The 25,246-nt window shown below is 42.8% G+C and overlaps 1 protein-coding gene across 7 annotated transcripts in view; it reads right to left on the bottom strand.

Moving 5' to 3' along the window:
* The window catches only part of pleca (plectin a), a 224,683-nt gene that overhangs the window by 145,790 nt on the left and 53,647 nt on the right, over nt 1–25,246 (bottom strand). For 2 of the 7 annotated variants that reach the window (XM_017721342.2, XM_017721344.2), the window contains exon 1: nt 8,118–8,374. The exons of the other annotated variants lie outside the window; for them this stretch is intronic. In XM_017721342.2, coding sequence (XP_017576831.2) covers nt 8,118–8,163 — 46 coding nt within the window. In that variant the 5' untranslated portion in view covers nt 8,164–8,374. Of the gene's footprint in view, nt 1–8,117; nt 8,375–25,246 lie in introns of those variants that run through there. 7 annotated transcript variants of the gene reach the window in all.

The raw sequence follows: 25,246 nt of genomic DNA, 5'->3' as shown, positions 1-25,246 counted from the left end.
TGAGAGTTTTTAGAAGGTTTTGGCCTAAACGATACGTTTTAAAACCCATTCATGGTGAATAGGTATTTGTAGTGTATTGTGAGGCAACACGGTGCTCAGAATTATTCACAGTGGTGGTGATAGGAACCAGATGTCTGACAAGTTCAATGCCTCTAAAATCTAAAACAAAGCGAGTTATTACGTGCAATGTTTATGAATAGACCGCCTGATGTCCGAGTCCTTGTTTTATGTTAGTTTTGGGAAAGTTTTGGCCTAAAACATAATGTGTAAAAGCCAGAGTTACATGCAGGGCATTAAAAAGTAAAACTCTCTCCTCTTTTTCCCCCCAGATTCCCCTCTATTTTACCATCATCAATATTATGTATAAAAATTCAGATACACATGTAGGTTCACTGGTCACTTTAGATTATGAATAAAATGGTTTTATTTGTTCTGGTTCCTATCACCATGTTAAAAAATTCAAGGACACCACACTGACAGTCACTCTTCACTTTTCAGTCTGTACACCTTCCGCTTTTTCCGTTTTCTGGGCTGGGGGTTACACTGGCACATTAATACAAAATAAAATTTACTAGCTAGTGCTAAATTAGAATTTTTAGATTTTTTTATCTACTCACTGTCTTCAAATTCTTACATTTATTTATCTATTTACATTTATGGCATTTGGAAGACACTCTTACAAAGCAAAGACACCCAATTTGGTGATTTTACACAGGGAGGCCAAGGTGGTGTTAGGAGTCTTGCCCAAGGACTCTTATTGGTATAGTGTAGGGTGTTTGCCCAGGTGGGGGATTGAACCCCAGTCTACGGCATAGAAGGCAGAGGTGTTAACCGCTACACTAACCAACTCACTACACCAACCAACCAAATTCTTAAATTTTTTCTCCAATTACTCTTATTGGGGCAGTCGCGGGCTGTAGGTTGGGGAACTGGCCCTGAACTGGAAGGCCACCAGTTTGATCCCCAGAGCCGACAGTCCATGACTGAGGTGTCCTTGAGAAAGACACCTAAACCCCAATTGCTCCCCGGGTGCCGTGGATAGGGCTGCCCACCGCTCCGGACAAGTGTGCTCACTGCCCCCTAGTGTGTGTGTGCTCACTAGTGTGTATGTGGCGTTTCACTTCACGGATTAATTGCGGCGGTGAAATTTCGCCGTTGTGGGACTAATAAGGGTCTCCTAATCCAATGCTATTTATGTGCAGTTGTGAGATACTGAGGTGGTCAGCAACTGATAAAACAAAAGCTAAAGGAGGCTTTTGAGCTGAATATGACGTAATGATTGACAGTACAAACTAACACTAGCAATCTAAGTTTCTGTTAACATTTCTCTCTGTTTACTCGCTCAGATGCATCACATATTTTGGAGGTGTTTACCATATCCTCCTACTTTTCTTTGGACTTTTTTCACTTTTTGGTCCATTCATCTTCACATGATTAAAGTATGAAGTTGGCTCCCCAGCCAACAGTAATGTTATCAGTACAACCCTGCCCAGCAGTGACCAGCCCAACATCATACTGGGAATTCTCAAGACCCTCCTGATTACCCACTCCCACACGGCCCACCTCAAACAGAAATACTGTTCTTGGCACAGCTGGAAAGGCATCTATTGTCACATCACCTGATTCAGCATCAGATCTTCTTCGCTGGTTCTTATCTTTGGTATTAGCAGAGGAACAGACTTTAGATTAGGTGTTTACAGCGCCGAGCTTATCTGCAAGCGGTTTTCAGAGAGAGACAAATGGGAACCCAAGAGGAGACACTGTCGTCTCACCGTTTCAAGGCTTCCAGACCACGTTTATTGATCAATACATTCAGATGGGCGGCTTTAGCCAAGTCGCCAATACAAACCGCAGCTGAAACTAGATCACTGACTCAGTTCAGCAAAAATCAGCCCTAAATAGTGATCATGATCTGCAAGCATAGGAGATAATGCAGGATAGAGCTTTCCACATTTATGACTACAGAAGTACATATATATATATATATACATACTAACATATCACTGTTGTCAGAAGAAAGCCTTGCATCTCCATTTTTGTTGTTTTTCAGTTTTTGACATAATTTAAAAAGGTCTGTTGTCCTTTACATTGTCTGCCAATTTCATGAAGAACGGACCAAAAGAAACGGCCCAAAATGACTTGGGAAAAATTCTGGTTCCACTGACTTGCATTAAAATTAAAGTATGTTTTTTCCTTCTCCTGTAAAGTTACCATTTTGGAGATAAGTGGTTTTCTTCCGACAACAGCGACATGCTACTAACTACTGCTCTGTCAATTTGCGTTACTCTACTAGTACATTGCCTTTCAGTTACCCAGGGGTCTTCCGGTGAGTCAGCAAATAAGAGGCAGGCCACGTTGTGCACTGCAGGGAGCAGTTAGCATGGCCACTCGCCAGCATGCAGCAGGCTGGAGCTGTGAAATGTAAAATCCACAGCCTACAGTTATAATTAAACACAGTAGTACTACAATGTTGGTCTACTACATCTTGTAGTACAACCTTTAAAGTGTTAAAAGCAGTATGCGGATAGTAATACAGTGTAAGATACAGTTGAGGGACCTTCCAATAAGCATTTGTTGGAACCTATTTGGCAATTACACTGTATAAAGAAACAGATTAAAGACTCTATCCTAATAAATACTGGTCATGGTCTCAGTAAACAAACCCAAACGGCTATTCTGTACTACTCTGACTGCACACAGAGCTTAGGATCATATACACCTTCTCATTAACAGGCTCAGAAGTACAGGACCAAGCTTTTAACCCTGGAGAATTCACTGAGCACTGACCATGCTTGGGCCCAATATAATCATGGATTAATCCTACACTCCTTAGAGCAGCTAATGAGTGTTGTATTGTTAAAACACTGGTCTAATCTAAAAAAAAAAGGTCCCTAAAGGCACGATAACAGAAAAAATTGAAATGCTTTCAGACTGAAATAATCAACTTATGCTGATAAAGCTCGGACAAATATATTTCGTTTTAATGCAACTTCAATGTTAAGAAGAGTCATTTGAGCATTTTACAATCTTGGCTGTAAAATTGTGCTAGTTTAGGCTAACCTAGGCTAATTTAAAACTAGAATGACTAAAGTTACGAAAATTTTCGTAAAGGAAAGCCGCCACCCTGTAGCCCACTCCCCTGCTGTGAAGCGATTAACGCCTGTTGTCTTGGTAATGAGAAGGAATGCGTTGGAAGCACCAACAACCCCCCCACCCCACCACACCCCCACCCACAGAAACCTCCTACAGCTCCCAAAGAACCCAACGTGACACAACTTGAAGTTGAACTTGAAGTTACAGCCCGAGTGTGTACGTTCCCGATCCTACAGCGCGACGGAGAATCTGTAGAATCGTGTTTCAAAAGTTGTAATTCAAGGTCCGCGTCGCAGCGACGGACAGAGCAGCGGTGATTTCTCTAAGACTGCAAGGGAAGCTCAGCTTCCCCTAAAACGTCAAACATTAAATGGTCAAATATGTACAGCTGTGTTAACATTTCATTCACTACAAATGCATCAGAACGCGTTCATCTCAAAGACGAGATCGTTCAGAATCAGCTACTTATCCTGTAGCGTCAGTCCATTCGCCCATAGAAGCTGAGTGTCTATTCCCTTCAGCAGGACGGCATGGAGCGGGTTTTTTCATTGCTTCGAAACTCGCCGGTCATCGGATAAATGCCACGATTTTGTCCCGCCCCTGGATGCTGAGCATCTTGGTGAATTAACATAATTAATGTTGACTTATGGTCCTGCAAATTGCTGGCATGAAGGAGGGATGATGTCCTGAGGATCCTGAAATCTCAGTCATGCTAGTGTTAATATAAATGAAAGTGCAGACCTCCTTTGCTCTGCTTTAAGCTTTGGCTCAACTACAGCCGCTTTTCTCACATCTCCAGCAGGAAACTTCTCCAAAAGAAGAGCTTCTTGTAAAATGTGTCTTAACATTTGATTCTTTATGAGGCTGAAGTCAGCTGATCATTCACTGGGAGGCATCATTTAAGGTGGAACAGCAAAAATTCGAACAAGGAGTTGACGATCATCGCAACTTTTTAGCGTTCGGCAGCTCTTTGCTGCAGATTAAATGTATCGAGAAAGCAGCTGAATGCTTATGATGCAAATCCATTCGTCTCCAAATCATAAATGTCCAGCTTAAATCAATCTCTTTGCTGTTCTGTTGGGTTCTAGCTAGGCGAGTTTGTTGTCTGCATAATTTGATCATTTTAAAGTGGTAGGTCAAAGGCAGTGTTAGACACGTCCTGCTATAGTGTAAGGAACTTGCTCAGGTGGGGGATCGAACCCAGTCCGCAGCGGGAAGAGCAGAGGCGTTGACTATAAGCTCTGAAACATAGAAATGAACAAAATTGCACCGCTACAGGCCGTCATTTCAGAAAACACTAGTGCTGGTTTTCACAAAGTGGGACAGATCTTGGATCAGATTCCTCTATATTTATGATGGTAATGGTCAAAAAAAAATTTCTAGATAAGCACTTATACTGATTATAAACCCCGTTGTCTGCATGATCCTAATAAAGACCCCAGGTCTGTGGTTTAAGCTTATTTTGCATTTACAAAATAAAGAAAATATTTGGGTGAGTATTTAGCTCCAGTGTGTTAGCGCCAATAGACTTTTAACTCTGGCACTATTAATAAAATTTGGACTCCAACTTTGCTGGTTGATTACAAGTGGGGTAGATGAAAACGTTTGATGTGTCTCTGCACGAACATAAGGCCAGAAAAAGGCAAGAAAATAATTCACAACATTCCTCAATTTCTGGTGAATCTTAAAGGCCTAAACATACATAGAAACTTAAGCCATTGGCTGAACACACAACCACATCCATAGAACCACAGACAAGCAAATACGACAGTCTGCAAGAAGCTTCAGCTGACAGCCATCTACAATTGTGGAGCACATCCTGTTCCACACATGCACATACACAAAATAACGACTAATCTGGCCCTTCCCAACACTCGCACAGCGTTTGAGGAGCATTCCAGAAGAACCATATTTTCCTTTTCATTCATCCTTTATTTTAAATAGACCATGGACGGGGAGAATTCATGATCTGCTCTCTTTCAACAAAACCTGTCTAGCCTGTTCACTAAAATCTCCCTTGCAAGGGCTTCAAAAAGATTCCTTCGTAACCATTAACGGTCTCTCTGATGCATTAATAGGAGAAAACTACTTGGTGGTGAATCTAGTCTTCTGAAACAAAGGGGAAAGTAGAATGGCCAAAAGCTCATTAATGTGGCTCAGTGAATCTAAGCCAAGACCTACTGCAGCTTTAGGCGGGCAAAGCTGGGAAAAACTTTCTGCCAGTTGGCCAGCCAGCCTGGGTAGCAGAAAACAGCATTCATGAGCATATTAGCAACGTTGCTAAAAACAAATAACAAGGCTCCTTTGGGCAGCCTAACATAAGCTGAGCTTTCACAGGCTTCACCACAGGCATAAAAACAGTTCAATGTATGATTCATATGTATATTTTTATACTACAAGCTTTTAGCTGCACCACAGAAACCGAAGGGAATAACTACAAATGCATAATCTCTGAACTTACTGAGCCACATGGAGAACCATGCATGGTATATTAGCCTATTCAGTCGTGTCTTGAATGTCCCATTTGCATATATAACACTACAGTAAGTCCATAAGGGAAGTGTCTAAATGAAGTTAGGTAAGTGGTAGAGACTTGACCGGCATATTAACTAAGTGGACTGGGAACTCTCAAAGGGGTGAGAGGCCTTTGTCGGTCTTGACACCTTGCAAAATACTCATTCAGACCCCAGCAGTAGAAAACCTTTCAGATCCCCAGCCAGAACCATTTCAATGACTTTCTCCCTCTGGCTAGTGATTTAGCAGCCCTGTCAGGCCAAGCCACAAATGACTTAGCTTTAGACCAGAGCTGCTTTTAGAAGAGGCCTCAGATGGATGCCAGGATGGCTCTGCCTGCCTCAACGCTGGTTGTTTTTGCCCAGGGATATGGGTACAAGGCTCCGAGACAAATGCAGAAGGACTGAATGGTGGCAATAAGAGTGGGATCATGGCTATCGCTCCTCACCACAGGAATCAGAGAATGCAATTCTAAATGGCTAAAAGGGAAATCAGTTGGGTAAGCTTGACTATTTTTTGGGACAAATGATCACAATCTGAAGCAACTTTTCACATCGAGAGCTTGATGGGAAGTGACCGACGGGGCAGATGATGTGGTGCTGTGAGAGGAGCAACGAGTGAATCTTTGCCTCTCCAATCGAACTCTGAAGTGACTGAAGGCCTTTCGATATTATCGGACGTTCAAAATGTTCATGAGTTCAGTAGTGTGAGAGGGTCAGAGATCTACTCAACGAGTTATTCACAACCAATCATGAACCTAGAAGAGCAGAGAATGTGGATGCACACTGCCTGAACAGCGTAGCACAGAGACAGATGCAAATAAGAGCCGTTATTAATGTATGGAACCGGACGTCAGGTCACTCTTTACAATTTCAGCTCAGCTGCCAGTTTGCAGTGAACCATTTCTCCAGCTCTCACTGCATCAGTGCCTCTCAACCTTACATTAATCCCTATATAATTTCCCTGCACATAAAAGCACAAACAGGTCCAGTTCAGTATGTTTAGCTTTATTCGTGTCATATGATTTCTGAGGACAACCTGGAGTTTGAGATCTTATTTCTATGCTTAACTCATGATATTCTTTGCCCTGTCATGAGTCCCCTCACGACAACATGACAAGAAATTCTATGCCAAAAACGTTTAGTGTAGGCCCAGCCTAAGAGGTAAGTAAAAGAAGGTTGTATTCAGAAGTGCAGGGCTGAACCAGCTGGCATTTTGTCTGGGTTCAATTAGCTCTACTACAGTGACTCAGCAATATTCATTGTACTCGACAGAGCCATTATTGGCTCGGTCTGATGTGACTGAGAAACCAACCGATCAATGCTTTGCTGTACACTTGACGAGTCACACAAGGTTAGGCTCATGAATAAAGCGGAATTTGAGACATCCACAGGAGGCATACAAGGCTTTACACAAAGAGCAGTGTTTAAAACCATAATCAGCTACTAAAAAAAGCAAATTTGCTCAGTCATGACCTTACGATACCATATACCAACAGCTGTAACAGCATAGTAAGGCTGGTCCATTGCTGTTTCACACTGTAGTGAGCCAAAACACCTACACTCAGCATATCTCCAACACAAGCCTGTGATGATATCTCTCTACTGAGTCATGCAATGTGAGATATTTTTGCAAAAGCCCTCAAATAGGTACACATACACATTCTCCCTGCCCTTATTTCTGGCCTGTATGCTGGTGTTATGTAAACACAGCATGAAGTGGATTTGACTTGATGTCTGATAGCATGTGGTAAACATGCCGTTCAGGAAAATGGCCCAGTTCTCCTTCTTTACAAAGACCCCAAAGTGCAAGGTGCCTCAGGTACCCGTTCTAGGACAACATGCGTTGCAGTAATGCAGTGCTTTTTTACAGAAGCAGGAAAGTCTGCTCAGTCTCTTCCTCCCCTCCCTGCTGCAGTGCATTAATATGTGATGAAGCGAGAACAGAAGGCTCCTGAAATAGGCGAAAGCAGCTACGTTGTTGTCTCGCCCCGGTTTCCACGCAGGAGAACCTAAGGGGTTTCTCTTGTGCCGTGTTGCTGTTGCCGTGGCGATGCAGCACCCAGTGTGCCGCATGCATGCCGCAGACGGCAAAAGAGAACACAGGGAAGCTCCCGCTGACCTCAGCACCAGTGCTTTCTATGCAAACCGCGCCCCCCCTTGCCCCTAAGCCCGGGAATGCACAGGACTTTAACCATGAATGCTCCCATACAAAAGATGGTATTATCCTTTAAAATGACAAGAGCTGGGCGAAAAGAGGGACAGAGAGAGGGAGGGAGAAGGAACCAGGAGATGACGTCTGCGCTTAAATTCACGCCTCCTGTCAGAAATAACTTTTAGGACCAGTTTGCAGGATCCAGATTAAGCCTAAGCCTCATTTCCAATGGCAAAACACCATCGGCATTTGCAGGGCTAGGCTTAATCCACGCCCAAAATCCAGTTCGGTGGCTTATTGCAGAATAAACTGCTTTGAAAACTAGTGAAAAAGACAGAGCAATATAGAGGCAGTACCTTTGAGAGAGCTGATCTCGTGCTGGATGGACCTGCCTGTGTCCATGCTCCTGTGCCTCCTGCAGCTTCTTTAATGGTCACGCGTTCCCTGCGCAAAGTCAGCCAAGTCCTCGGCCCCGAGCTGGGAGACCTAAAGCTTTGCTCTCTCACTTTTTCCCCACACGCTGAGGCTCTACCGCTACTTGCTGACGGCGTGGCTTCTGTGTTTTGATCACGCTCTAGCTGGTGCTCTCTCTCACTCGCTCGCTCGCTCGCTCACTCACTCTTCTGCAGGGGAAGTAGGAGAGGATAAAGTGCACCCCTCCCTCTTCTCCACCTCCTCCTCCTTTCTACACCCCTTCTCTATCCTTTCTGCCAAACATCACATCCCCTTCCCCTCACCCTGGGACGTTCTAGCCAATCGCAATGCAGGAAAGGCAGTCATCATGTTCATTGACAAGACGCTTGGCAGCAAGAAGTGGCTGCAGATACTGTAAAACAGAAAGAAAGAGACACTGCATCCAATTCCTCTGTACTGAATTCATCATTCTGTCTTTTGGTCCAGTACCATGTAACGGCTATTACAACAAACTCATCAGTCCATTCCTAGGACAATACACACTCATGATACCAGACACGTATTGGAACAGACATCATTCATTACAGAACATCATGGAACCAGAATCTTGCGGAAGCACTCAATATGAGTGAACAACAGACAAACAAAAGCAAAAATTTCACTAAATTGTTTTGCTTTCGATTGTTTTTACATGCTTAGCATTTCTCCAGTAGCAGCCAAACGTGATCTGCTCCCGTTCATTAAAAACAGACTAAGTTCTGAATATCTTACATATTTGTGCATGCAAATGATAAAATGTGTTTTATGAAATAATTAAAATACCCACCTGGTGCATATTAACTGCAGAAAAGCTATAAATAAGAGACCTGCCACTACTTCATAGCCCCCAGTAACCGAGCCATCCACAAAAGTGAGGAATGGTACGTGGAAGTGTAAAAGACACTGGCAGCACTGCGGCATATATTACTTTTTCACCGTTACAACAATAAACAAGCCATTTCCCTTGGTGCTCTCTTGCATAATAAATTAATATTACAAAATTAAGAAATCAGAAGTCGTACCATCATTTGACGCATGGATCAGAGATCTTGGGAATGTGTTACACTGTGCTTATACATGCATTCCATCTGGTAGACCCGAAACGTTTGGTAGAATATCACATAGATGGATCACATAGAGGAAGGAAAACTGTGCTGACCCACCCACTGTGCTGCTATTTGTGCTTATTTCCATAACAGTATAATTGTGCTGTATTAACTGCCACTGTATTTCAAGTATTTCTTGCTGCACTGTTATTATTGTTTGTAGTGACCTTATTTTATTCCATCGTCTTTCCTCATTTTTTTGAATGTGTTTGTGTCTTTTCTTTTCTTTTAGTAATGTTTAAATATAGAGCATATTTCCTTTGTTTTTCCATAATTAAAATAAGGCAAATAAAAATATACTTAAAAAAATGATTACTGCGATACTTTGCCAACACTGGTGTTGTAGAACGCTTTAAGATACAAATGAGGCCTCTGGCTATTTCCAGTGTTTTGTACTGTGTCCTCTGAGCATCTTGACCAGTCACAGTTCCAGATGAGTTTCTGTGGATGTTCTGAAGAATCAAGGAATTCCTCTAATAGAACAAAAGAAAATTATTTACAAGGTGATGCTTTAGCCATGTCACATCACTGACTCATCAATACAGCAATAATGACCAGAATAACTTTAATATGCGGGTGATTTCTGGCGGTTACAACCTCATTTCCAAAAAAGTTGGGACAAAATGCAATCATGTGTAAATCTTGTATAAAAAATCATGTGTAAATAATAATATAAAATTGATGCCAGCACCATGTTCCAAAAAAGTTGTGATGGGGACAACAAAAGGCTGGTAAAGTTGTGTAATTATATTTAAAAAAAACAAAAAAAACTTTAACTGGCCACAGGCAGGTTACATTACTGGGAATAAAAACTGCATCACAGTCTGAGTTTTTCAAAAGTATAGATGAGCAGTGGGTCATCAATCTGTGAAAGACTGCATAATCAAATAGAGCAACAACTGAAGAATAAAATTTCTCAACATGATGATTATTTCATCATATACATTTACATAATATCATTAAAATGTTCAAAGAATCTGGAGAAATGGCCAAAAACCAGTACTTGCTGGCTATGTTCTTTGGGCCTTCAGAAGGCACTGCATTAAAAACAGACGTGATTCTGTAGTAGAAATTACTGCATGGGCTCAGAAACACCGAGCAGGATCCAGAAACACTGCCACCTTCTCTGGGCCCGAGCTCATAAAAATGGACTGATATGAAGCGGTAAAGTGTCCTTTGGTCTGACGAATCAACATTTGAAATTCTTTTTGGAAATCATGGACACTGTGTCCTCTGGGCCACTCAGTTTATTATCAGACACAGTTCAAATGCCAGTATTCATGATGGTGTAGATGGGCATTAGTGCACATGGGATGGGTGACTGGCACATCTGTGAAAGCACCATTAATGCTGAATGATATTTTTGGCAACATATGCTGCCGTCCAGATGACATTTTTTTTCAGAGAAGGTCTTGATTATTTCAGCAAGACAGAGTCAAACCATGTTCTGCCTGTATTACAGCAGCACTGCTCTGTACTAAAAGAGTCTGGGTGCTACGCTGGTCTGACTGCAGTCCAGACCTGTCACCACCAAAAACATTTGGCACATTATAAAATGAAAAATATGACAAAGGAGACCCTGAACTGTTGAGCAGTTGACCTCTTGTGTTAAGCAAGAACAAAGTATTGTTAGAAGAGGTGGTGAAACACAGTGGTAAACAAGCCCCTGTCCCAACTTTTTTGGAAAGTGCTGTTGGCACCAAATTCAAAATAAGCATATACTGTGCAAAAAACAATACAATCTTACAGTTTCAATGCTTGATTTGCTGTCTTTGTACTATTTTCAATGACATATAGGGTTTAAATGATTTGCCCATCATTGAATTTTGTTTTACTTACATTTTGCACTGTGTCCCAAGTATTTTGGAAAGGGGGTTGTATGTCTCCGGTGTACAACCTAGTTGATAATTTAGCAAGTGTATTCTTATTTGCGTTTTGGTTCAAGTGGTCTTTATTGCCATTCCTCAACGTAAGGTACATTCAAAGGGAATCATTCTTCACTTCTCATGGTGCAACCCACAACAGTAGTGCATTACATGGGACTATGAAAAGGACTATGACTTACACAGGACTATGAAAAGCGCTGATGCATCACAGTTTTTTGGTACTGAAATTGTAATTGAAATATTTTAACACTGAAACGAAACCTGAGCTGTCATTTTGGGGGGCCACTGATAAAAATGCTTGGACCCAATCATAGCATTGCCACTAAACACATCCATCAATACAGTGTGAGTGAATTAACTTTTTGTCGCCTTGTACTCCTTTCAGTATTTTCTGCTGATGTTGACCCCGCTGATAATGCCCAGTATCAAATGCCATCTCAAATCACAATATTAGTGCTCTGTCCATATCAGAGAGCTCCACAGAGCAGTGGTGTTGTTGTACCACTGGACTCTCTCTGTTCTGCTGAAGGTGTGAGTGTCCTTGATGTCATCAGTGACTTCAACCTCGGAGCTATGGAGCTATGGAGTGTTTCTCAGCATAGTATGAGTTGAGGTAGGCCATGGAGTCAAGCTCAGCCCCAAACCTCAAATCAGCAGCTGCTATTGGCTGATCACCACCCGCTGACAGCTTGTCTGCTAAGCATATGATTGGGTAGATTCACCAGGGCACTTATTTAAGTGACTCTAGCTGGATTACTCAATGTCATATGTTGCTCTGTTCTGTACCCTGAGGGAAGGGCTTTATGCTGCTCTCCCTGCCTTAGGGCAGGAAGGTCCCAGAGCAGAGCCATGCCACCAAATATAACTATAACCGCAAATGGAAAAATAATATTTTCGGTGATGAAGTGGTCTTGACTGAACTTTAGTCCATTTTCACAAGTGTGAACACTCCACCCACTCCACACCAAAGGACTGAAGTAAGTCCGGCAAAAACTGAGGGTTTCAGTCTGCTTCCAACTACACCATGCTTCAGTTGGCTGCTGATGGGAACACATTTTGTGATGGCCTGCACCAAAGGTGTGAACTTCAAGTCGAGTCAAGAGGCTTTTGTCATTCCATCTATGTTCATGTACACAGCGGAGTGAAATTATGTGCAACATGAAACAGGATAAGCAGTACAAAGTGCAACATGCAGACGTAAGTGTGGAAAAAAAATAGACCAGAGGCAATAAAATAAATACGATAAATTAAACAGACATTAGACACGGTAAACAGACAGGACAGTGCAGCCCTGCCACAGCACCCATTCTGAGCATGAGGTAGGGGTGTGAAATAAGGTGCAAAGATTATTATAAGACATGCTGTGATCTATGAAAACGTGAGCACAGCAGTTCCTGAGGTAAGATATACACGGTACTTGAGTAAACAAAGTGTAAACACTGCATTAGCAGAAAGTTCCAGATGTGTGTGTGAGGGGGGCTTTCAGCTCAGTCATTGTGAGTTCAAAAACCTGATTGCTTGAGGAACAATGCTGTTGCAGAGTCTGGCAGTGATGGCACGAATGCTCCGGTACCTTCTGCCAACGGAAGCTGTGAGAAAAGTCCGTGTGAGGGATGGACGGGGTCGTCCACAATGCTGGTGGCTTTTTGGATACAGCGGTGTAGATGTCCATGATGGAGGGGAGAGAGACCCTGATGATCTTCTCAGCTGTCCTCACTATACGCTGTAGGGTCAGAGGCGATGCAATTCCCAAACCAGGGAATTCTCTTCTTTTAGCAGAATGTTAGCGCTGTCCTGTCTGCAGAATCTGCCCATTGAATGATTGACGTCTTACAGATGATCATAGAATGTTCACCACAAACTAATAAGGGGCAGTCGTGGGCAGGTTAGGGATCTGGCCCTGAGACCGGAAGGTCGCCGGTTCGATCCCCAGGGCCGACAGTCCATGACTGAGGTGTCCTTGAGCAAGACACCTAACCCCCAACTGCTCCCCGGGCGCTGTGGATAGGGTTGCCCACCGCTCAGGGCAAGTGTGCTCACTGCCCCCTAGTGTGTGTGTTCACTAGTGTGTATGTGGTGTTTCACTTCACGGATGGGTTAAACGCAGAGGTGGAATTTCCCCGGTTGTGGGATTAAAAAAGTATCACTTAATCTTAACTTATAACAGCAGATGAGCAAAAAAAACAATAGCGTAGATACGAGTTTGATTTTGGCTTGTGGACGTACAGTATTTTTGGCATCAGTGACCTGATTGGTTACACTTCAACTGACAGACCAATCATAAAGCATCAAGTTCATGGCCTTAATTGTAAAAGTAGCAGAGCACTTGCGCCCCTGTAGAATTTCTACCCAATGAACAAACACCTACATGTGGAATATGGTGAACTTTAGTCACTGCAGTCTGAACCCAACCAAGCCAAAAGGACAAAAAATACAACATCACAAAAACCCAAACTCTGCTTCCAACTATAGTGAACTAACGAGGTGTGAAAAGAGCTCCAAAGACTCATACAGACTGGCCACTAATCTCTTCTTTTAATTCAGGCCATTATAAACGAATCACCATGCAGGCGAGATGACACAGCATTTTGAGAGCAGCTTGGCTTGGTCTGCTAGACCAGGGAGCACTACTGCAGATCTCCCTCACTCTCTCTCCCTCTCTCTCTCTCTCTCAATCTCACTCCCACTCTGTTTCTCCCTCTCTCTGTCCCTATCTCCATCTCGCTCTCTGTTCCTCTTTCTCTCTCTCCCTCTTTTTTCTCTTTGTCCCTCTCTCTCTTTCTCCCCCTCATTCTCTTTCCCTTTCTTTCTCTATCTCTCCCTCTTTTTTCTCTCTCTGTGCCTCTCTTCTCCACTTTCTGTCTCTCTCACCCTCCCTCCCTCTCTCTTTCTCACATCCACGAGAGGGAGCACAGAACAAGGAACAAATTGTACCCAAATTCTTATACAATATTCAGCACCAAAACCCAAAGTCTGGGGGTGCAAACTCAACATTTTCTTTTTTCATTTCACTTAATTTAGGAGAGATTACTTTTTTGTTTTGATTTACACAACCTACACATCTCAGCCACAAAACAAAAAGATAACTTTATCAGCGTCTAGCATTCATGAACAGCTGAGCTGAAACCAGAGTGAGTGGGTGGGGATAACAAACTAAGGTGCTACCAGTTGCTAAAAGGTCTGGTAAAGTGATTTACACTAAAACCAATTCAATTCAAACCCAAGCATGAAAATTACACACAACCACATTAATCAGACAAACATTATGTGATGGAGCTCTATCCAATACTTTGGGATGAGTTGGGCCTTAGTTGGACAGAACTGATTGTCCATCATCAGTACCTGATCTCATTAGTGCTCAATCAAATCCTCACCGATGTTCCAACGTCTAGTGTAAAGCCTCATCAGAAGAGTAGAGGCCGCAAAGAGGGACGAAATCCCAATTAATCCCTTCATTTCAGAAGAAAGGCTGGATGACACATAGCTTGGATTGTACCCCATGAATATGGGGGCTTTGTGCGCAAGATACATCTTCTAGATGCGGTGGGACGCATCATGAGTGATGTATCCTGGGTTCCTCGGGTGTTTCGGGTCTCTCAACATCAGACACCCTCGCCCAGGCGACCCAGCCGGGGTTGATCAGCATCCCAGCAGCAACCTCCCACAGACCAGCCCTCTTGATCCAAAGCCACCTGGTGGCTTTCTCTGCAGCTATGCTCGCAGACCGAATGGCCCTCCTCATTGACACCCCCGCAATGCCCAGTTGGTTGAGCACTTTACAGAGTGAGCATCCTGCAAAGCCTCTGCAGCCCACCGCTATAGGCTCGTAGTAGGTCTTCCAGCCTCTGCCCTTACACTTTTCCACCAGCTCCTGGTACCTGGCATGTTTTCTCTCGTTTGCTTCCTCAATACGCTCTTCCCAGTGCACTGTGAGTTCCAGCATGATCAGTTGTTTTGTCACTTCAGAGGTGACGAACATGCCTGGCCGAAATGATGTTACTACAATTAACTATAACTGAACTATAAATAATCTACCTGAACTCCTAATTTCACTTCATATCACCAGATTTGTTGAGATTACTTAAACTGTTCATAAATGATAACTGGTACAATAGAAAATAGGAAGCCTTTAACGTGTTACAGCTGTGACACAAAGGTCTCGGCTGGTTACAGCAGCACATCAAAAGTGTCAAAGGGAAGCAGTGACAGCAGATCCACAGTGCTGCCTCAGCCTCTCACTGGACAAGCAGTTTCTAGACAAGCATAGTTCTCTTTAATTTAAATTCCATTCTGTGATGGAACGGCCACTAAATTTAAACTGTTTACTGAATTCAGAGCCATCAGCCAATTGTGTTTTGCACACTGTGGAATTAGATGTCTGCATCTAACCCGTCCGTGCAGTAAAACACCCACGTACATGCACACTAGTGAACACACACACTAGGGGCAGTGAGCACACTTGCCCGGAGCAGTGGGCAGCCCTATCCACAGCACCCAGGGAGCAACTGGGGGTTAGGTGTCTTGCTCAAGGGCACTTCAGTCATGGACTGTCAGCCGAGGGGATCGAACCAGCAACCTTCCGGTTACAGGGCTGGTTCCCTGACCTCCAGGCCGCAACAGCCCCTCAAGCCCAAGACTGCCCCTATCATCAGCAAATAATATTTCTCTGTATCTCTGTTATCGGATTAATCGTGACTCTGCTGTCTCTCTTTGCAAAAGATAACTTTTGTTATCTTAAGGTAAGTAACTCGTCATTTCATGATAACTTTGTTATCTTGAAATCACGATATAATTGACTCAAAATCTCAAGATAGCAACTTTTGTTTTCTTGGATAACTAGCTTATTATTTCAGCAGAACTTTGTTATCTTGAGATACGACAATTCATTACGGCATTCGGCTGACGCTCTTATCCAGAGCGACTTACAATTTGATCATTTTACACAGAAGGGCCAAGGTGGTGTTAGGAGTCTTGCCCAAGGACACTTATTGGTATAGTGTAGGGAGCTTGCCCAGGTGGGGATTGAATCCCAGTCTACAGTGTAGAAGGCAGAGGTGTTAACCACTATACTAACCAACCCACTACACCACACCAACCAATTCATTCATTATCACCAGATAGCAATCCAGAAAATTACTACCTTATAGCCTCTCTGGGCTTCCGTCCACAGACATCATAAAAATAGTATTTAAAAACGCTTTAATAAATGTTGGCTTGCTTACTCAGCTATATATATATGGCATCAATGCTACTGGAAAAAAAATTACTTAGTTCAACCAAAGGATCTTCAAAAAAGACAGAAATTTCATTTTGGGCTAATTAAAATTGAAGCAGGCAAGCTGATGTGAACTGGTGGCAACCAGATCATTTCTGCGACACTGTCATCAAGGTCAGAAATCATGTGTAAAATGACATTATTAGAGTGAACCGTTCCTTTAAGAACTCAACGGGTTACTGCTACTTGAATGGCACTCAGGAGTAAAGTGCTGAACTCGAGTGTCTGACGTCTAAATACAATTCGAATGAGTGTGGGACACGTTCAGTGCCCTGTTATAAATAGCCTGGCTTCATCAGTTATGTAACAGCAGAATTCATTCTCCTAGACAATGAAACAAAGCACCGCTCAGGACAGCTGCAGCGCATTAGACCCACTTGGACAGTGAACAGGCTCCACAAGATGTCCAGCTGGAGCAGGAAAACAGGCCTGTGGTGATACAGACTTTCTATGTTATCATAATGAATCAAATTCTTCACACAAACATGCAGCTAAAATACATATTTTGTTCAAGTTAACACTTAACCACTGATTCCGCTTCATAAAACCTGATTTGTCCAGGCCGCTCGACTTGTTTGAAGACACCTTCTAGCTTAGGAGCCAACAGGAAAAAAAAAATAATAATCAGGCAGGCTTTTAATGTACGCCCCCTAGTGGCGTAGACTATATGATTAAGGCCCAATCCCATTTCACCCCTTGTCCCAGTTCTTCTTGAGATATAGGGGGGAGGGTGAAGTGTTGGGGCTACATGGCCCTCCAAACAGGTTTTTCCAGAGACTCACTCCAAACAGAGTTATGAGGAAAAAAAAAAGAAAAAACGGCATGATGGCGGCACATGAGACCAAATAAACCCACAAATGTGAGAATTTTCTAAATTAAAATCCACAATAACCACTGTATTATCTTAGTTTAATGTATTATGGCCCTTTTCTTCACAACAAGCATGAAAAATGACTAAAAGTAAGCTAATGCTTTGGTAGATTTAACTGCTGCACCATTTAAGGTGGAACAGGAAAATTCAAACAAGAATCTGGAGAATCTCTGACTTCAGCTTCATATCACTGAAGAATTAGGGGGGGTGATAATAAATAACTGCCCCCCTCTTTGAAGGCGTCTGATCCCTAAATGTATCTAAAGCCCAGCAGTGAGGAGCTGAACTTTCCCCTCCTCTGCTGTCCCTGCAGACGGGCAGGGTCGCCTACAGAGCAGCGCTAGTAGCTGTTAATGAAGTGATGCTCTTTTATTTGAGGGTCCCATTTCGTAGGGAACTGGTCCTGTGACCGGAAGGTCGCCGGTTTGGTCCCCAGCACCGACAGTCCATGACTGAGGTGTCCTTGAGCAAGACACCTAAGCCCACGCAGAAAGGCTGGCGATGTCCGGACACACAAATCCGATCTGATCACTTGCAGATGCAGTGCGGACAGTCATTTCCCAACATCTGATCTGAGAAACAAATCTGATGTGCCTGCAGTCTGAACACAGCCTAAAAAAGCTGGATGGAAAAAAATATTGACGCCCTTTAACTTCAGTTCTGGCACAAACCTTTGAAAGTAGCAGCAAAGAGAACAAACTAATCAGCCTTCAAGTCTCACCCAAAGCCCAGACGACTAAACTAAAGCTCTTGTTTTGGTCATATTACGAGAAGAACATGTTCATTGGAAAAGACATGTTTGAAACAGGTAAAGGTTAAAGAGGAAGCAACGACGAACACAAGCAGAGGAATTGTCAAGAAGCCATCAAGAAGCCTGGAGAAATATTATCCATATGGTCGCCAGAAATCACAATAATCCAATAGCACTAATAATAATAATCCAAATGCTGTCAGCACTTTACAAGCAGATGTTTGGGAATAAAAATGTCCAAGGTGATGTTGCTGTCCTCCTGAAATTGCCAATTAATCTCTTAACAGTGTTCCAGATCATACTGGAATTCCTCTGTATATGTTCTCTTCTCATTCTGTGAATGGTGAAAGAATTCTAAGTCAAACCCAGGAAATCTTCAGATCATGCACAGCTGGCTTGCTTTCCATTTACTGGACAGTTCTGCAGAATGCCTTACACGGCATTAGTTGCCTATCAACAGTTAAACAGTCAATGGAAATCTACGTTGTTTTGCAGTGACAGATCCCACATGTGCCTGAAAGGAGCCACGGAGTCTGCCTGTAGTCAACACTTCCCTGATCTTTCACCAAATTCCAAGAAATGCAAATTATACTCAAATCTTTGTGGCTTTAAATGGGATTTGCTAATGCATCCCAAACTGCTACTGCATCTGTGCCACAGCCATCCTAGATATGTTTTGTTCTTGCCAAGTCTATCCTGGCTGGGACAGTTTAGACAGCATTTCGAAACATTAGTACACGCTGACCGGCCGCTTCATTACAATGTCTTGTATCTACAGTCACTGTCCATTTTATCAGCTCCACTTACTGTATAGCTGCACTCTGTAGTTCTACAGTTACAGACTGTAGTCCATCTGTTTCTCTGATACTCTGTTACCCTGTTCTTCAGTGGTCAGGACCCCTATGGACCCTCACAGAGCAGGTACTATTTGGGTGGTGGGTCATTCTCAGCACTGCAGTATCACTGACGTGGGGGTGTTGTGTTAGTGTATGTTGTGCTGGTGCAAGTGGATCAGACACAGCAGTGCTGCTGGAGTTTTTAAACCCCTCAGTGTCGCTGCTGGACTGAGAATAGTCCACCAACCAAAAATATCCAGCGAACAGCGTCCTGTCCCCACTGATGAAGGACTAGAGGATGACCAGCACAAACTGTGCAGCAGCAGATGAGCTGTCGTCTCTGACTTTACATCTACAAGGTGGACCGACAAGGTAGGAGTGTCTAATAGAGTGGACAGTGAGTGGACACAGTGTTTACAAACTCCAGCACTGCTGTGTCTGATCCACTCAGACCAGCTCAACATACACGAACACACCACCACCGCATCAGTGTTACTGCAGTGCTGAGAACGACCCACCACCCAAATAGTACCTGCTCTGTGAGGGAAGAACAGGGCAATAAAGTAAACAGAGATTCCGAAAGACCACAGTCTGTGACCGTGGAGCTACAAAAGTGCTCCTATATGGTCAGTGGAGCTGATAACACGAAGGATTTAACGAAGTGGCCATTCAGTTGATTTGGACCATTACTCACGTAATTATGAAACACTGCAAATAACAGTGCATAATTTTCATCAACAGAAAAACAACAATGTGTTGACCCCGCAAGGCGCATAGTCTTCTCAGCTGAGTAAGCAAATATGAACTACTACAGGGGGAAAACGTTAATCCAGTGCATTATACCACCAAATTCTGCCAAAGTGCCTCTGTCTGAACAGCAACACATCTCTCATCATTAGATAACTATGCGCTTGTATGGCCGTACGCCCAGCATGGGCCTGGCTCTTCTCTCCCTTCCTCACAAAAAGCTGTAGAATTCAGCAGCATGCCTGGCTCTGTTTGCTTTTTCACGTGCAGATGGCTCACTGCACGATGGGCAGGCCCACTATGCACTGCTTTGTCATGGAGATAAACAAGCTTTCGGGCCTGAGGAACTCAGAGGCTCTGTTTCCACTGTCCCCACAGATACCACACAGACCTCAAGCTGTCAAGCAGAACCCAAAGATTTGATTTATAAAATCTTCACAGTGTGTGAGACTTTACACAAAACCCTGAACACATCAGTCATACGAGCTCCATCGGTGCCTCGGGTGAACGAACGCAGACCATTTGATGCCCTCGTCCAGGGGTCGGAAAGCCAAATGTTCAGAAGAGCCATTTTGTCAAGTTTCAACAAAAATCTAATCACCTTGGGAGCCACAACGTTTCATGTGTCTCAGTGTGTGCTGATATACGAGTACAGGCTAAAATCCAAACGAAAATGCAGACTTACTCTGTCCTGCTTTAAGCTTTAGCTCAGCTGTAGCCGCTTTTCTCACATCTCTGGCAGGAAACTTTCCCGCAAAAGTCGAATATTTTCCTGTAACGTGTCTCTCAAAGTTCCACTTCTTATGATGCTGAAGTCACTTTTCATTGTCCAGCTTCATGCTCGAATTTTCCTGTTCCACCTTAAACCTTACAGGCGCCAGCATGTAGCTAACTATGTAGCTAACTGTTGCACCATTTAAGGTGGAAATGTGTAAATTCAAAGTGTTTTTAGTGTTGGAATGTTTAAACGTATCAGGAAACCAGCTGGAGTAATTATAAATGCAAATAAGTCCATTAGCTATTTTATTTTTACCTAAAAATTGAATTCTCCTGTGGAGCCACAACAGTGCAGTAAAAGAGCTGCATGTTGCCAACCCCTACCCTAGAGGTAGTCATGTGCAAGCTCCTGTCAATGTCTAATAATCAACACCTTTACTATCGAGGGTATCAAAAAAAATCAGTTCATTATTAATTATTAGTAGTCATTAATTACTCCGTAGCAGATGTAATACTGGATATATACAGTGGGACACAAAAGTCTGAGACGACTAATGAAAATGTTCCTATTTTGCATCCTTTTCTAATTTAACTCAAAATGTATCACAAATTATATCACCAGCACGATTTGAGTGAAAAGGAGAATATCTGAAGCATTTAAATGAATTCCAGTGTTCATTAGTATTCAGCAAACATGCGATGAGTAGATCAAATCCACTCAATAAGACTCAAAAATCAACTAAATACACATTAAAAACTTAAAAATAAATGAAATAAAAATTCAAACCTGAACCAAGAAAATGCACAAACAGCATATTTGTCTCTGGTTAGATGCACATGGCATTCAGCATTACCAATACGATTGTGACAAGGGAAACACGATATTTAGTCAAATCAAATTCTGGGGGCTTGCGGTTGTAAATAATGATCACCATAGGAGTTTATTCATGATGACTGATGGGACATTCAATCTGCTCACATGTTGAATTAGGCAAGGTTCCACGCAGCTGTTGTAGTGTGGGAAATGTTAAGGCTTTCCGTCTGAGACCCCAAAGAGGGGGCAGACAATCTGAGCCCCAGCACAAACCCACCAGCCTGGGACCAGAGACGCACACAGCTGCATGGATTCAGAGGTGGGCAGAGTAGCCTAAACCAAAGTATCAGAGAAACTGTCTGTAACTGTAGACCTACAGAGTGCACCTATATAGTAAGTGGAGCTGATGAAATGGACAATGAGAATCTGTAGCCTAGGTGAGTTCCATGAGGTGTGACGGTCTGAAAATGGTCAAGAAAAAGCTTTTTCTTTTCATGTTTGCAGTCAGGCTACAAATACGAATGAATATGTTTATTTTTATTTACAATGCAGGCCTACAAAATCTCATTATGGTGATGCACGTTTGTTGTAACAGTGGCCACGGCTTCATACGTCTTACCATAACAGTCTATATATTTCACACACAGCACTGAGAGTGAGAACAGGCCACGTTTGAAGCATTTTTATTCTCCATTACTTGAGTATAGAGCAGTTTTTCACTTTGCATATGGGAGAGCAAGGTTCCAGGGCAAAAAGATGCTTACTGGGCTTCAAATGCCACATTTCCTTCAATCTAATTAAAGCTTTGGTGCTGTGCATGTGAGTTTATTTGATCAAACCTGTCTTTTTAATGATGTGTTTAACTTGACAACAACTATAAAGTACGATTGATCACGCAGCCCAAATTCCTATCTGATGGAAAAACATATGTTTAGACCTGGCATTTGTGTGCACTATGCAAAAGAGTGCAATGAAAAGAAACAACACCCGGCAACATTTCAAGCTTCAAAGAGAGAAAAAACAGTGACTATTCTCTCCTCCCACATTCAGTGGTTTATCAGGGGAAGATAAGCCAGATATTTCATGAGTTTATAAACAAGGGCGGCTCTAAAGCATCTGGCTTTGAGGTCTTCTGCCAAACGGATAGTTCGTTTTAATTAGCCTGGTTATTAGAAATCTGTCCAGACAGGTTCTCTTTGAAAAGAGAGTTTATTTCTGATTTTTTATGATTTAGTTATGGTTCCGATTGTAACCACACAAGCCATTTCTGTGAGCTCAAAGTAGCTATAAAAACAACACGAAACGTGTCTCTTAAACAACAATTCAACAAATATTTCCTGATCTCTGCATAATTAAATGGTTAAGATGTAAGAATCATTCAGAGTGGTTTGATGTGAAATGCTCTGCTCTACAGAAACCGAATCGTTCACAGCGGTGGTGATAGGAACCAGACGTCTGAGGACTTCAATGCCTGTAAAAACTCCTTCACAGAAAGTTGTTACATGAACCGATTATGAATGCACTGAACAATGTTTGAGACACTGTTTGACGATAGTTTTGAGACAAGATTGTAGCCTGAAGCGTGTATTTTCAAACCCATTCCACAGAGAAGTACACGCAGAGTATTGTAAAGCAAAATATTCCCTTAGGAAAACTGAAGTGTCTTTCTATGATGTCTATTTTGTCAATCATCGAAACTCAGAAGACACATCTAAGTTCGTTGGGGGTTCTGGTTAGTAAATAAAGTGTCTATATTTGTGTCGTAGTCATGGCGACCCCTGGTTCCCATCACCACCACTGTAAAGAAGAGAGTCTTTACAATGAGCCATTTCACACCAAACCACTCTGAATCACTCTGTTTACATCTCAACCACTGAATTTTGAAACATTGGTGGAATAGTCCAGTGAAAAATCTAACTACCCCAAATACAGTCGATCAGCTTATATAGCTTAGAAGTAATGGAGGCTTATCTCCCTCCGATTAGCAGCGTGAAAACTGCATTCCTAAATCAGCATTGCCTCAAACCATGCTGAGTAGTTATGTAATCCCTAATGGCCTTGTTTATGTCACTGTGATGTAAAGCACCAAGGACGTATCATTTAGAGGGACAGGCAGAGTACGGAGCAGAACCACAGCCTGTGCCTTTATCCTCAAACAGGGGGAAGAGCATGCAATCGGTCATCCCTAGAAAAACAATACCTGCACTTATCCCTTGATAAGTCCTCAGACAACACTGGTGAAAGGGATCATCAGCTAGTTAAGCACTGGCGACGGCTGAATGGTCACATATACAGCATTTCTGAGTCAAACGGGTGTTCACTCTATTATGAAACATAGTGCAAGGCTTAAGACACAATCACAACAACATACAGTTATGTGCAAAAGTCAGAGGACACCCTTTATTTATTTAATTTCCAGTGAAAATGGCCATTAAGTACAAGTTATTCATTTCCAGGAGATATTTCTCAGAAGATTAGACATAAAATCCACTACCATAAGCAAGAAGAAAGTCGAATAAAATGAGTTTCCAAAACTGGAGCTCCAAAAGCTGCAGATAAAATGGATCTCCTAACAACCACCTGGAAGACCTTACAGACCCCAAAACTGCTCCCGTCAGATAAACAGAACCTAAAGCTGGCAACTTTGAGAGAGAGGAGAAAAATCAAGCTGCCTCAGATCTGAAACAATCCACATCCAACCTTCCACTGTGAGAAGACGACTCAGTGCTGTGGGTCTGAAAGGATGTGTAGCTGTTCAAGAAGCTTCTCTGGCTGTGTTTACATGCAAAGACGTTTGTGAATACATTCGGATTACAGATGAAGACTGAGGTGTTTATTTGCTCACTTTACTCAACAATCTGATGGAAAATCTCACACTACAGGTAAATCAGACCCACATGCGCGAAACGGGCTGAAACTTTATGATTGGGAATGTAATGAGATACAGGCTTTTACATGGTTATTATTCTTCTATTTAACAGATTATTTACAGGATTACCCACCTCGATCAATCGGACAGAAACTGTACTCAGAATAGCCTCAATAGCCTCAACTGGACTAGTCTGTCCCGACCGAGGTGCTTACATGGATGTATTCCATTCCGACTGAGCTATTCGTCGGATTATTAACGGATTACCAGGCTACATGTAAACCTGGCTACTGATAAAAAGGAAATGGACACAACAAACAAAGAAGCTGCTGGTGTTATCAAAACTGACCACCCCATAGCCCAGAACTCAACGTCACTGAATGTGTTTGATTACTTGAATCGAGAGAAGCAGAAGAGGCTAAATCAGCTTCTAAGACTGAACTTTGGAGATGTGGAAAAATATCGCTGGCCAGCCCGGACAAACTAGATGAAGAAAACTTATTACATTTCATTGTTGGGGCTTCTTTGTAATTTTCAGTAAAATATATGCTTCTCTACTTTGTTATTAAGGCCGAGGGTGGCCTCCAACTTCTGCACAGTGATGTATTTGTCTACACTGCAAAAACAAGACAAAATATGCAGTGAAATAGCGCGTCTGTGGTCAGTTTGGGCTCAAAGCAGTGTCCTTTGTGGATGATTACAGTTCTCCACAACAGAATGAAAACAGACTCGAGCTCAAAGCTCCTAATTCAGGGTCCTTCACAAATTTGAGCCTTGTTTTCTCTCTCGAAGAAGAAGTGTGAGCGTGAACTCTCAGAGCTGCATGAACAATAGCCCGGTGCCGAGCCCGTCCCCACAGACCTCACACCCTCACATGCCAGTCAGAATGATCTGACACAGCATTCTTGGCATCAGCCTGGCATTGTGTGCCAGTGTGAGGGCTGAAACTGCTGTTCAGCATGTCTGAGCTTTAGAGATTTCAGCAGTCTGAGACCCTGCCATATGATACGATGTGAGTGGTATTGTCATATGCTTGATTCCACTATCGGGGTCATTAGATGAGCTCTAAGGCTACATTCACACTACAAGCCTCATTCCCAAATTTGATCCCTCTGACATGCCGGTTCACAATGGTCTAGGTAAGTGACTCAAATCTGCCA

The sequence above is a fragment of the Pygocentrus nattereri genome, chromosome 1, assembly GCF_015220715.1.
Source record: "Pygocentrus nattereri isolate fPygNat1 chromosome 1, fPygNat1.pri, whole genome shotgun sequence".
NCBI classification, from domain to species: Eukaryota; Metazoa; Chordata; class Actinopteri; order Characiformes; family Serrasalmidae; genus Pygocentrus; species Pygocentrus nattereri.
Note: the sequence above shows the minus strand (reverse complement) of the source record. Positions and strands in the feature narration are given on the sequence as shown.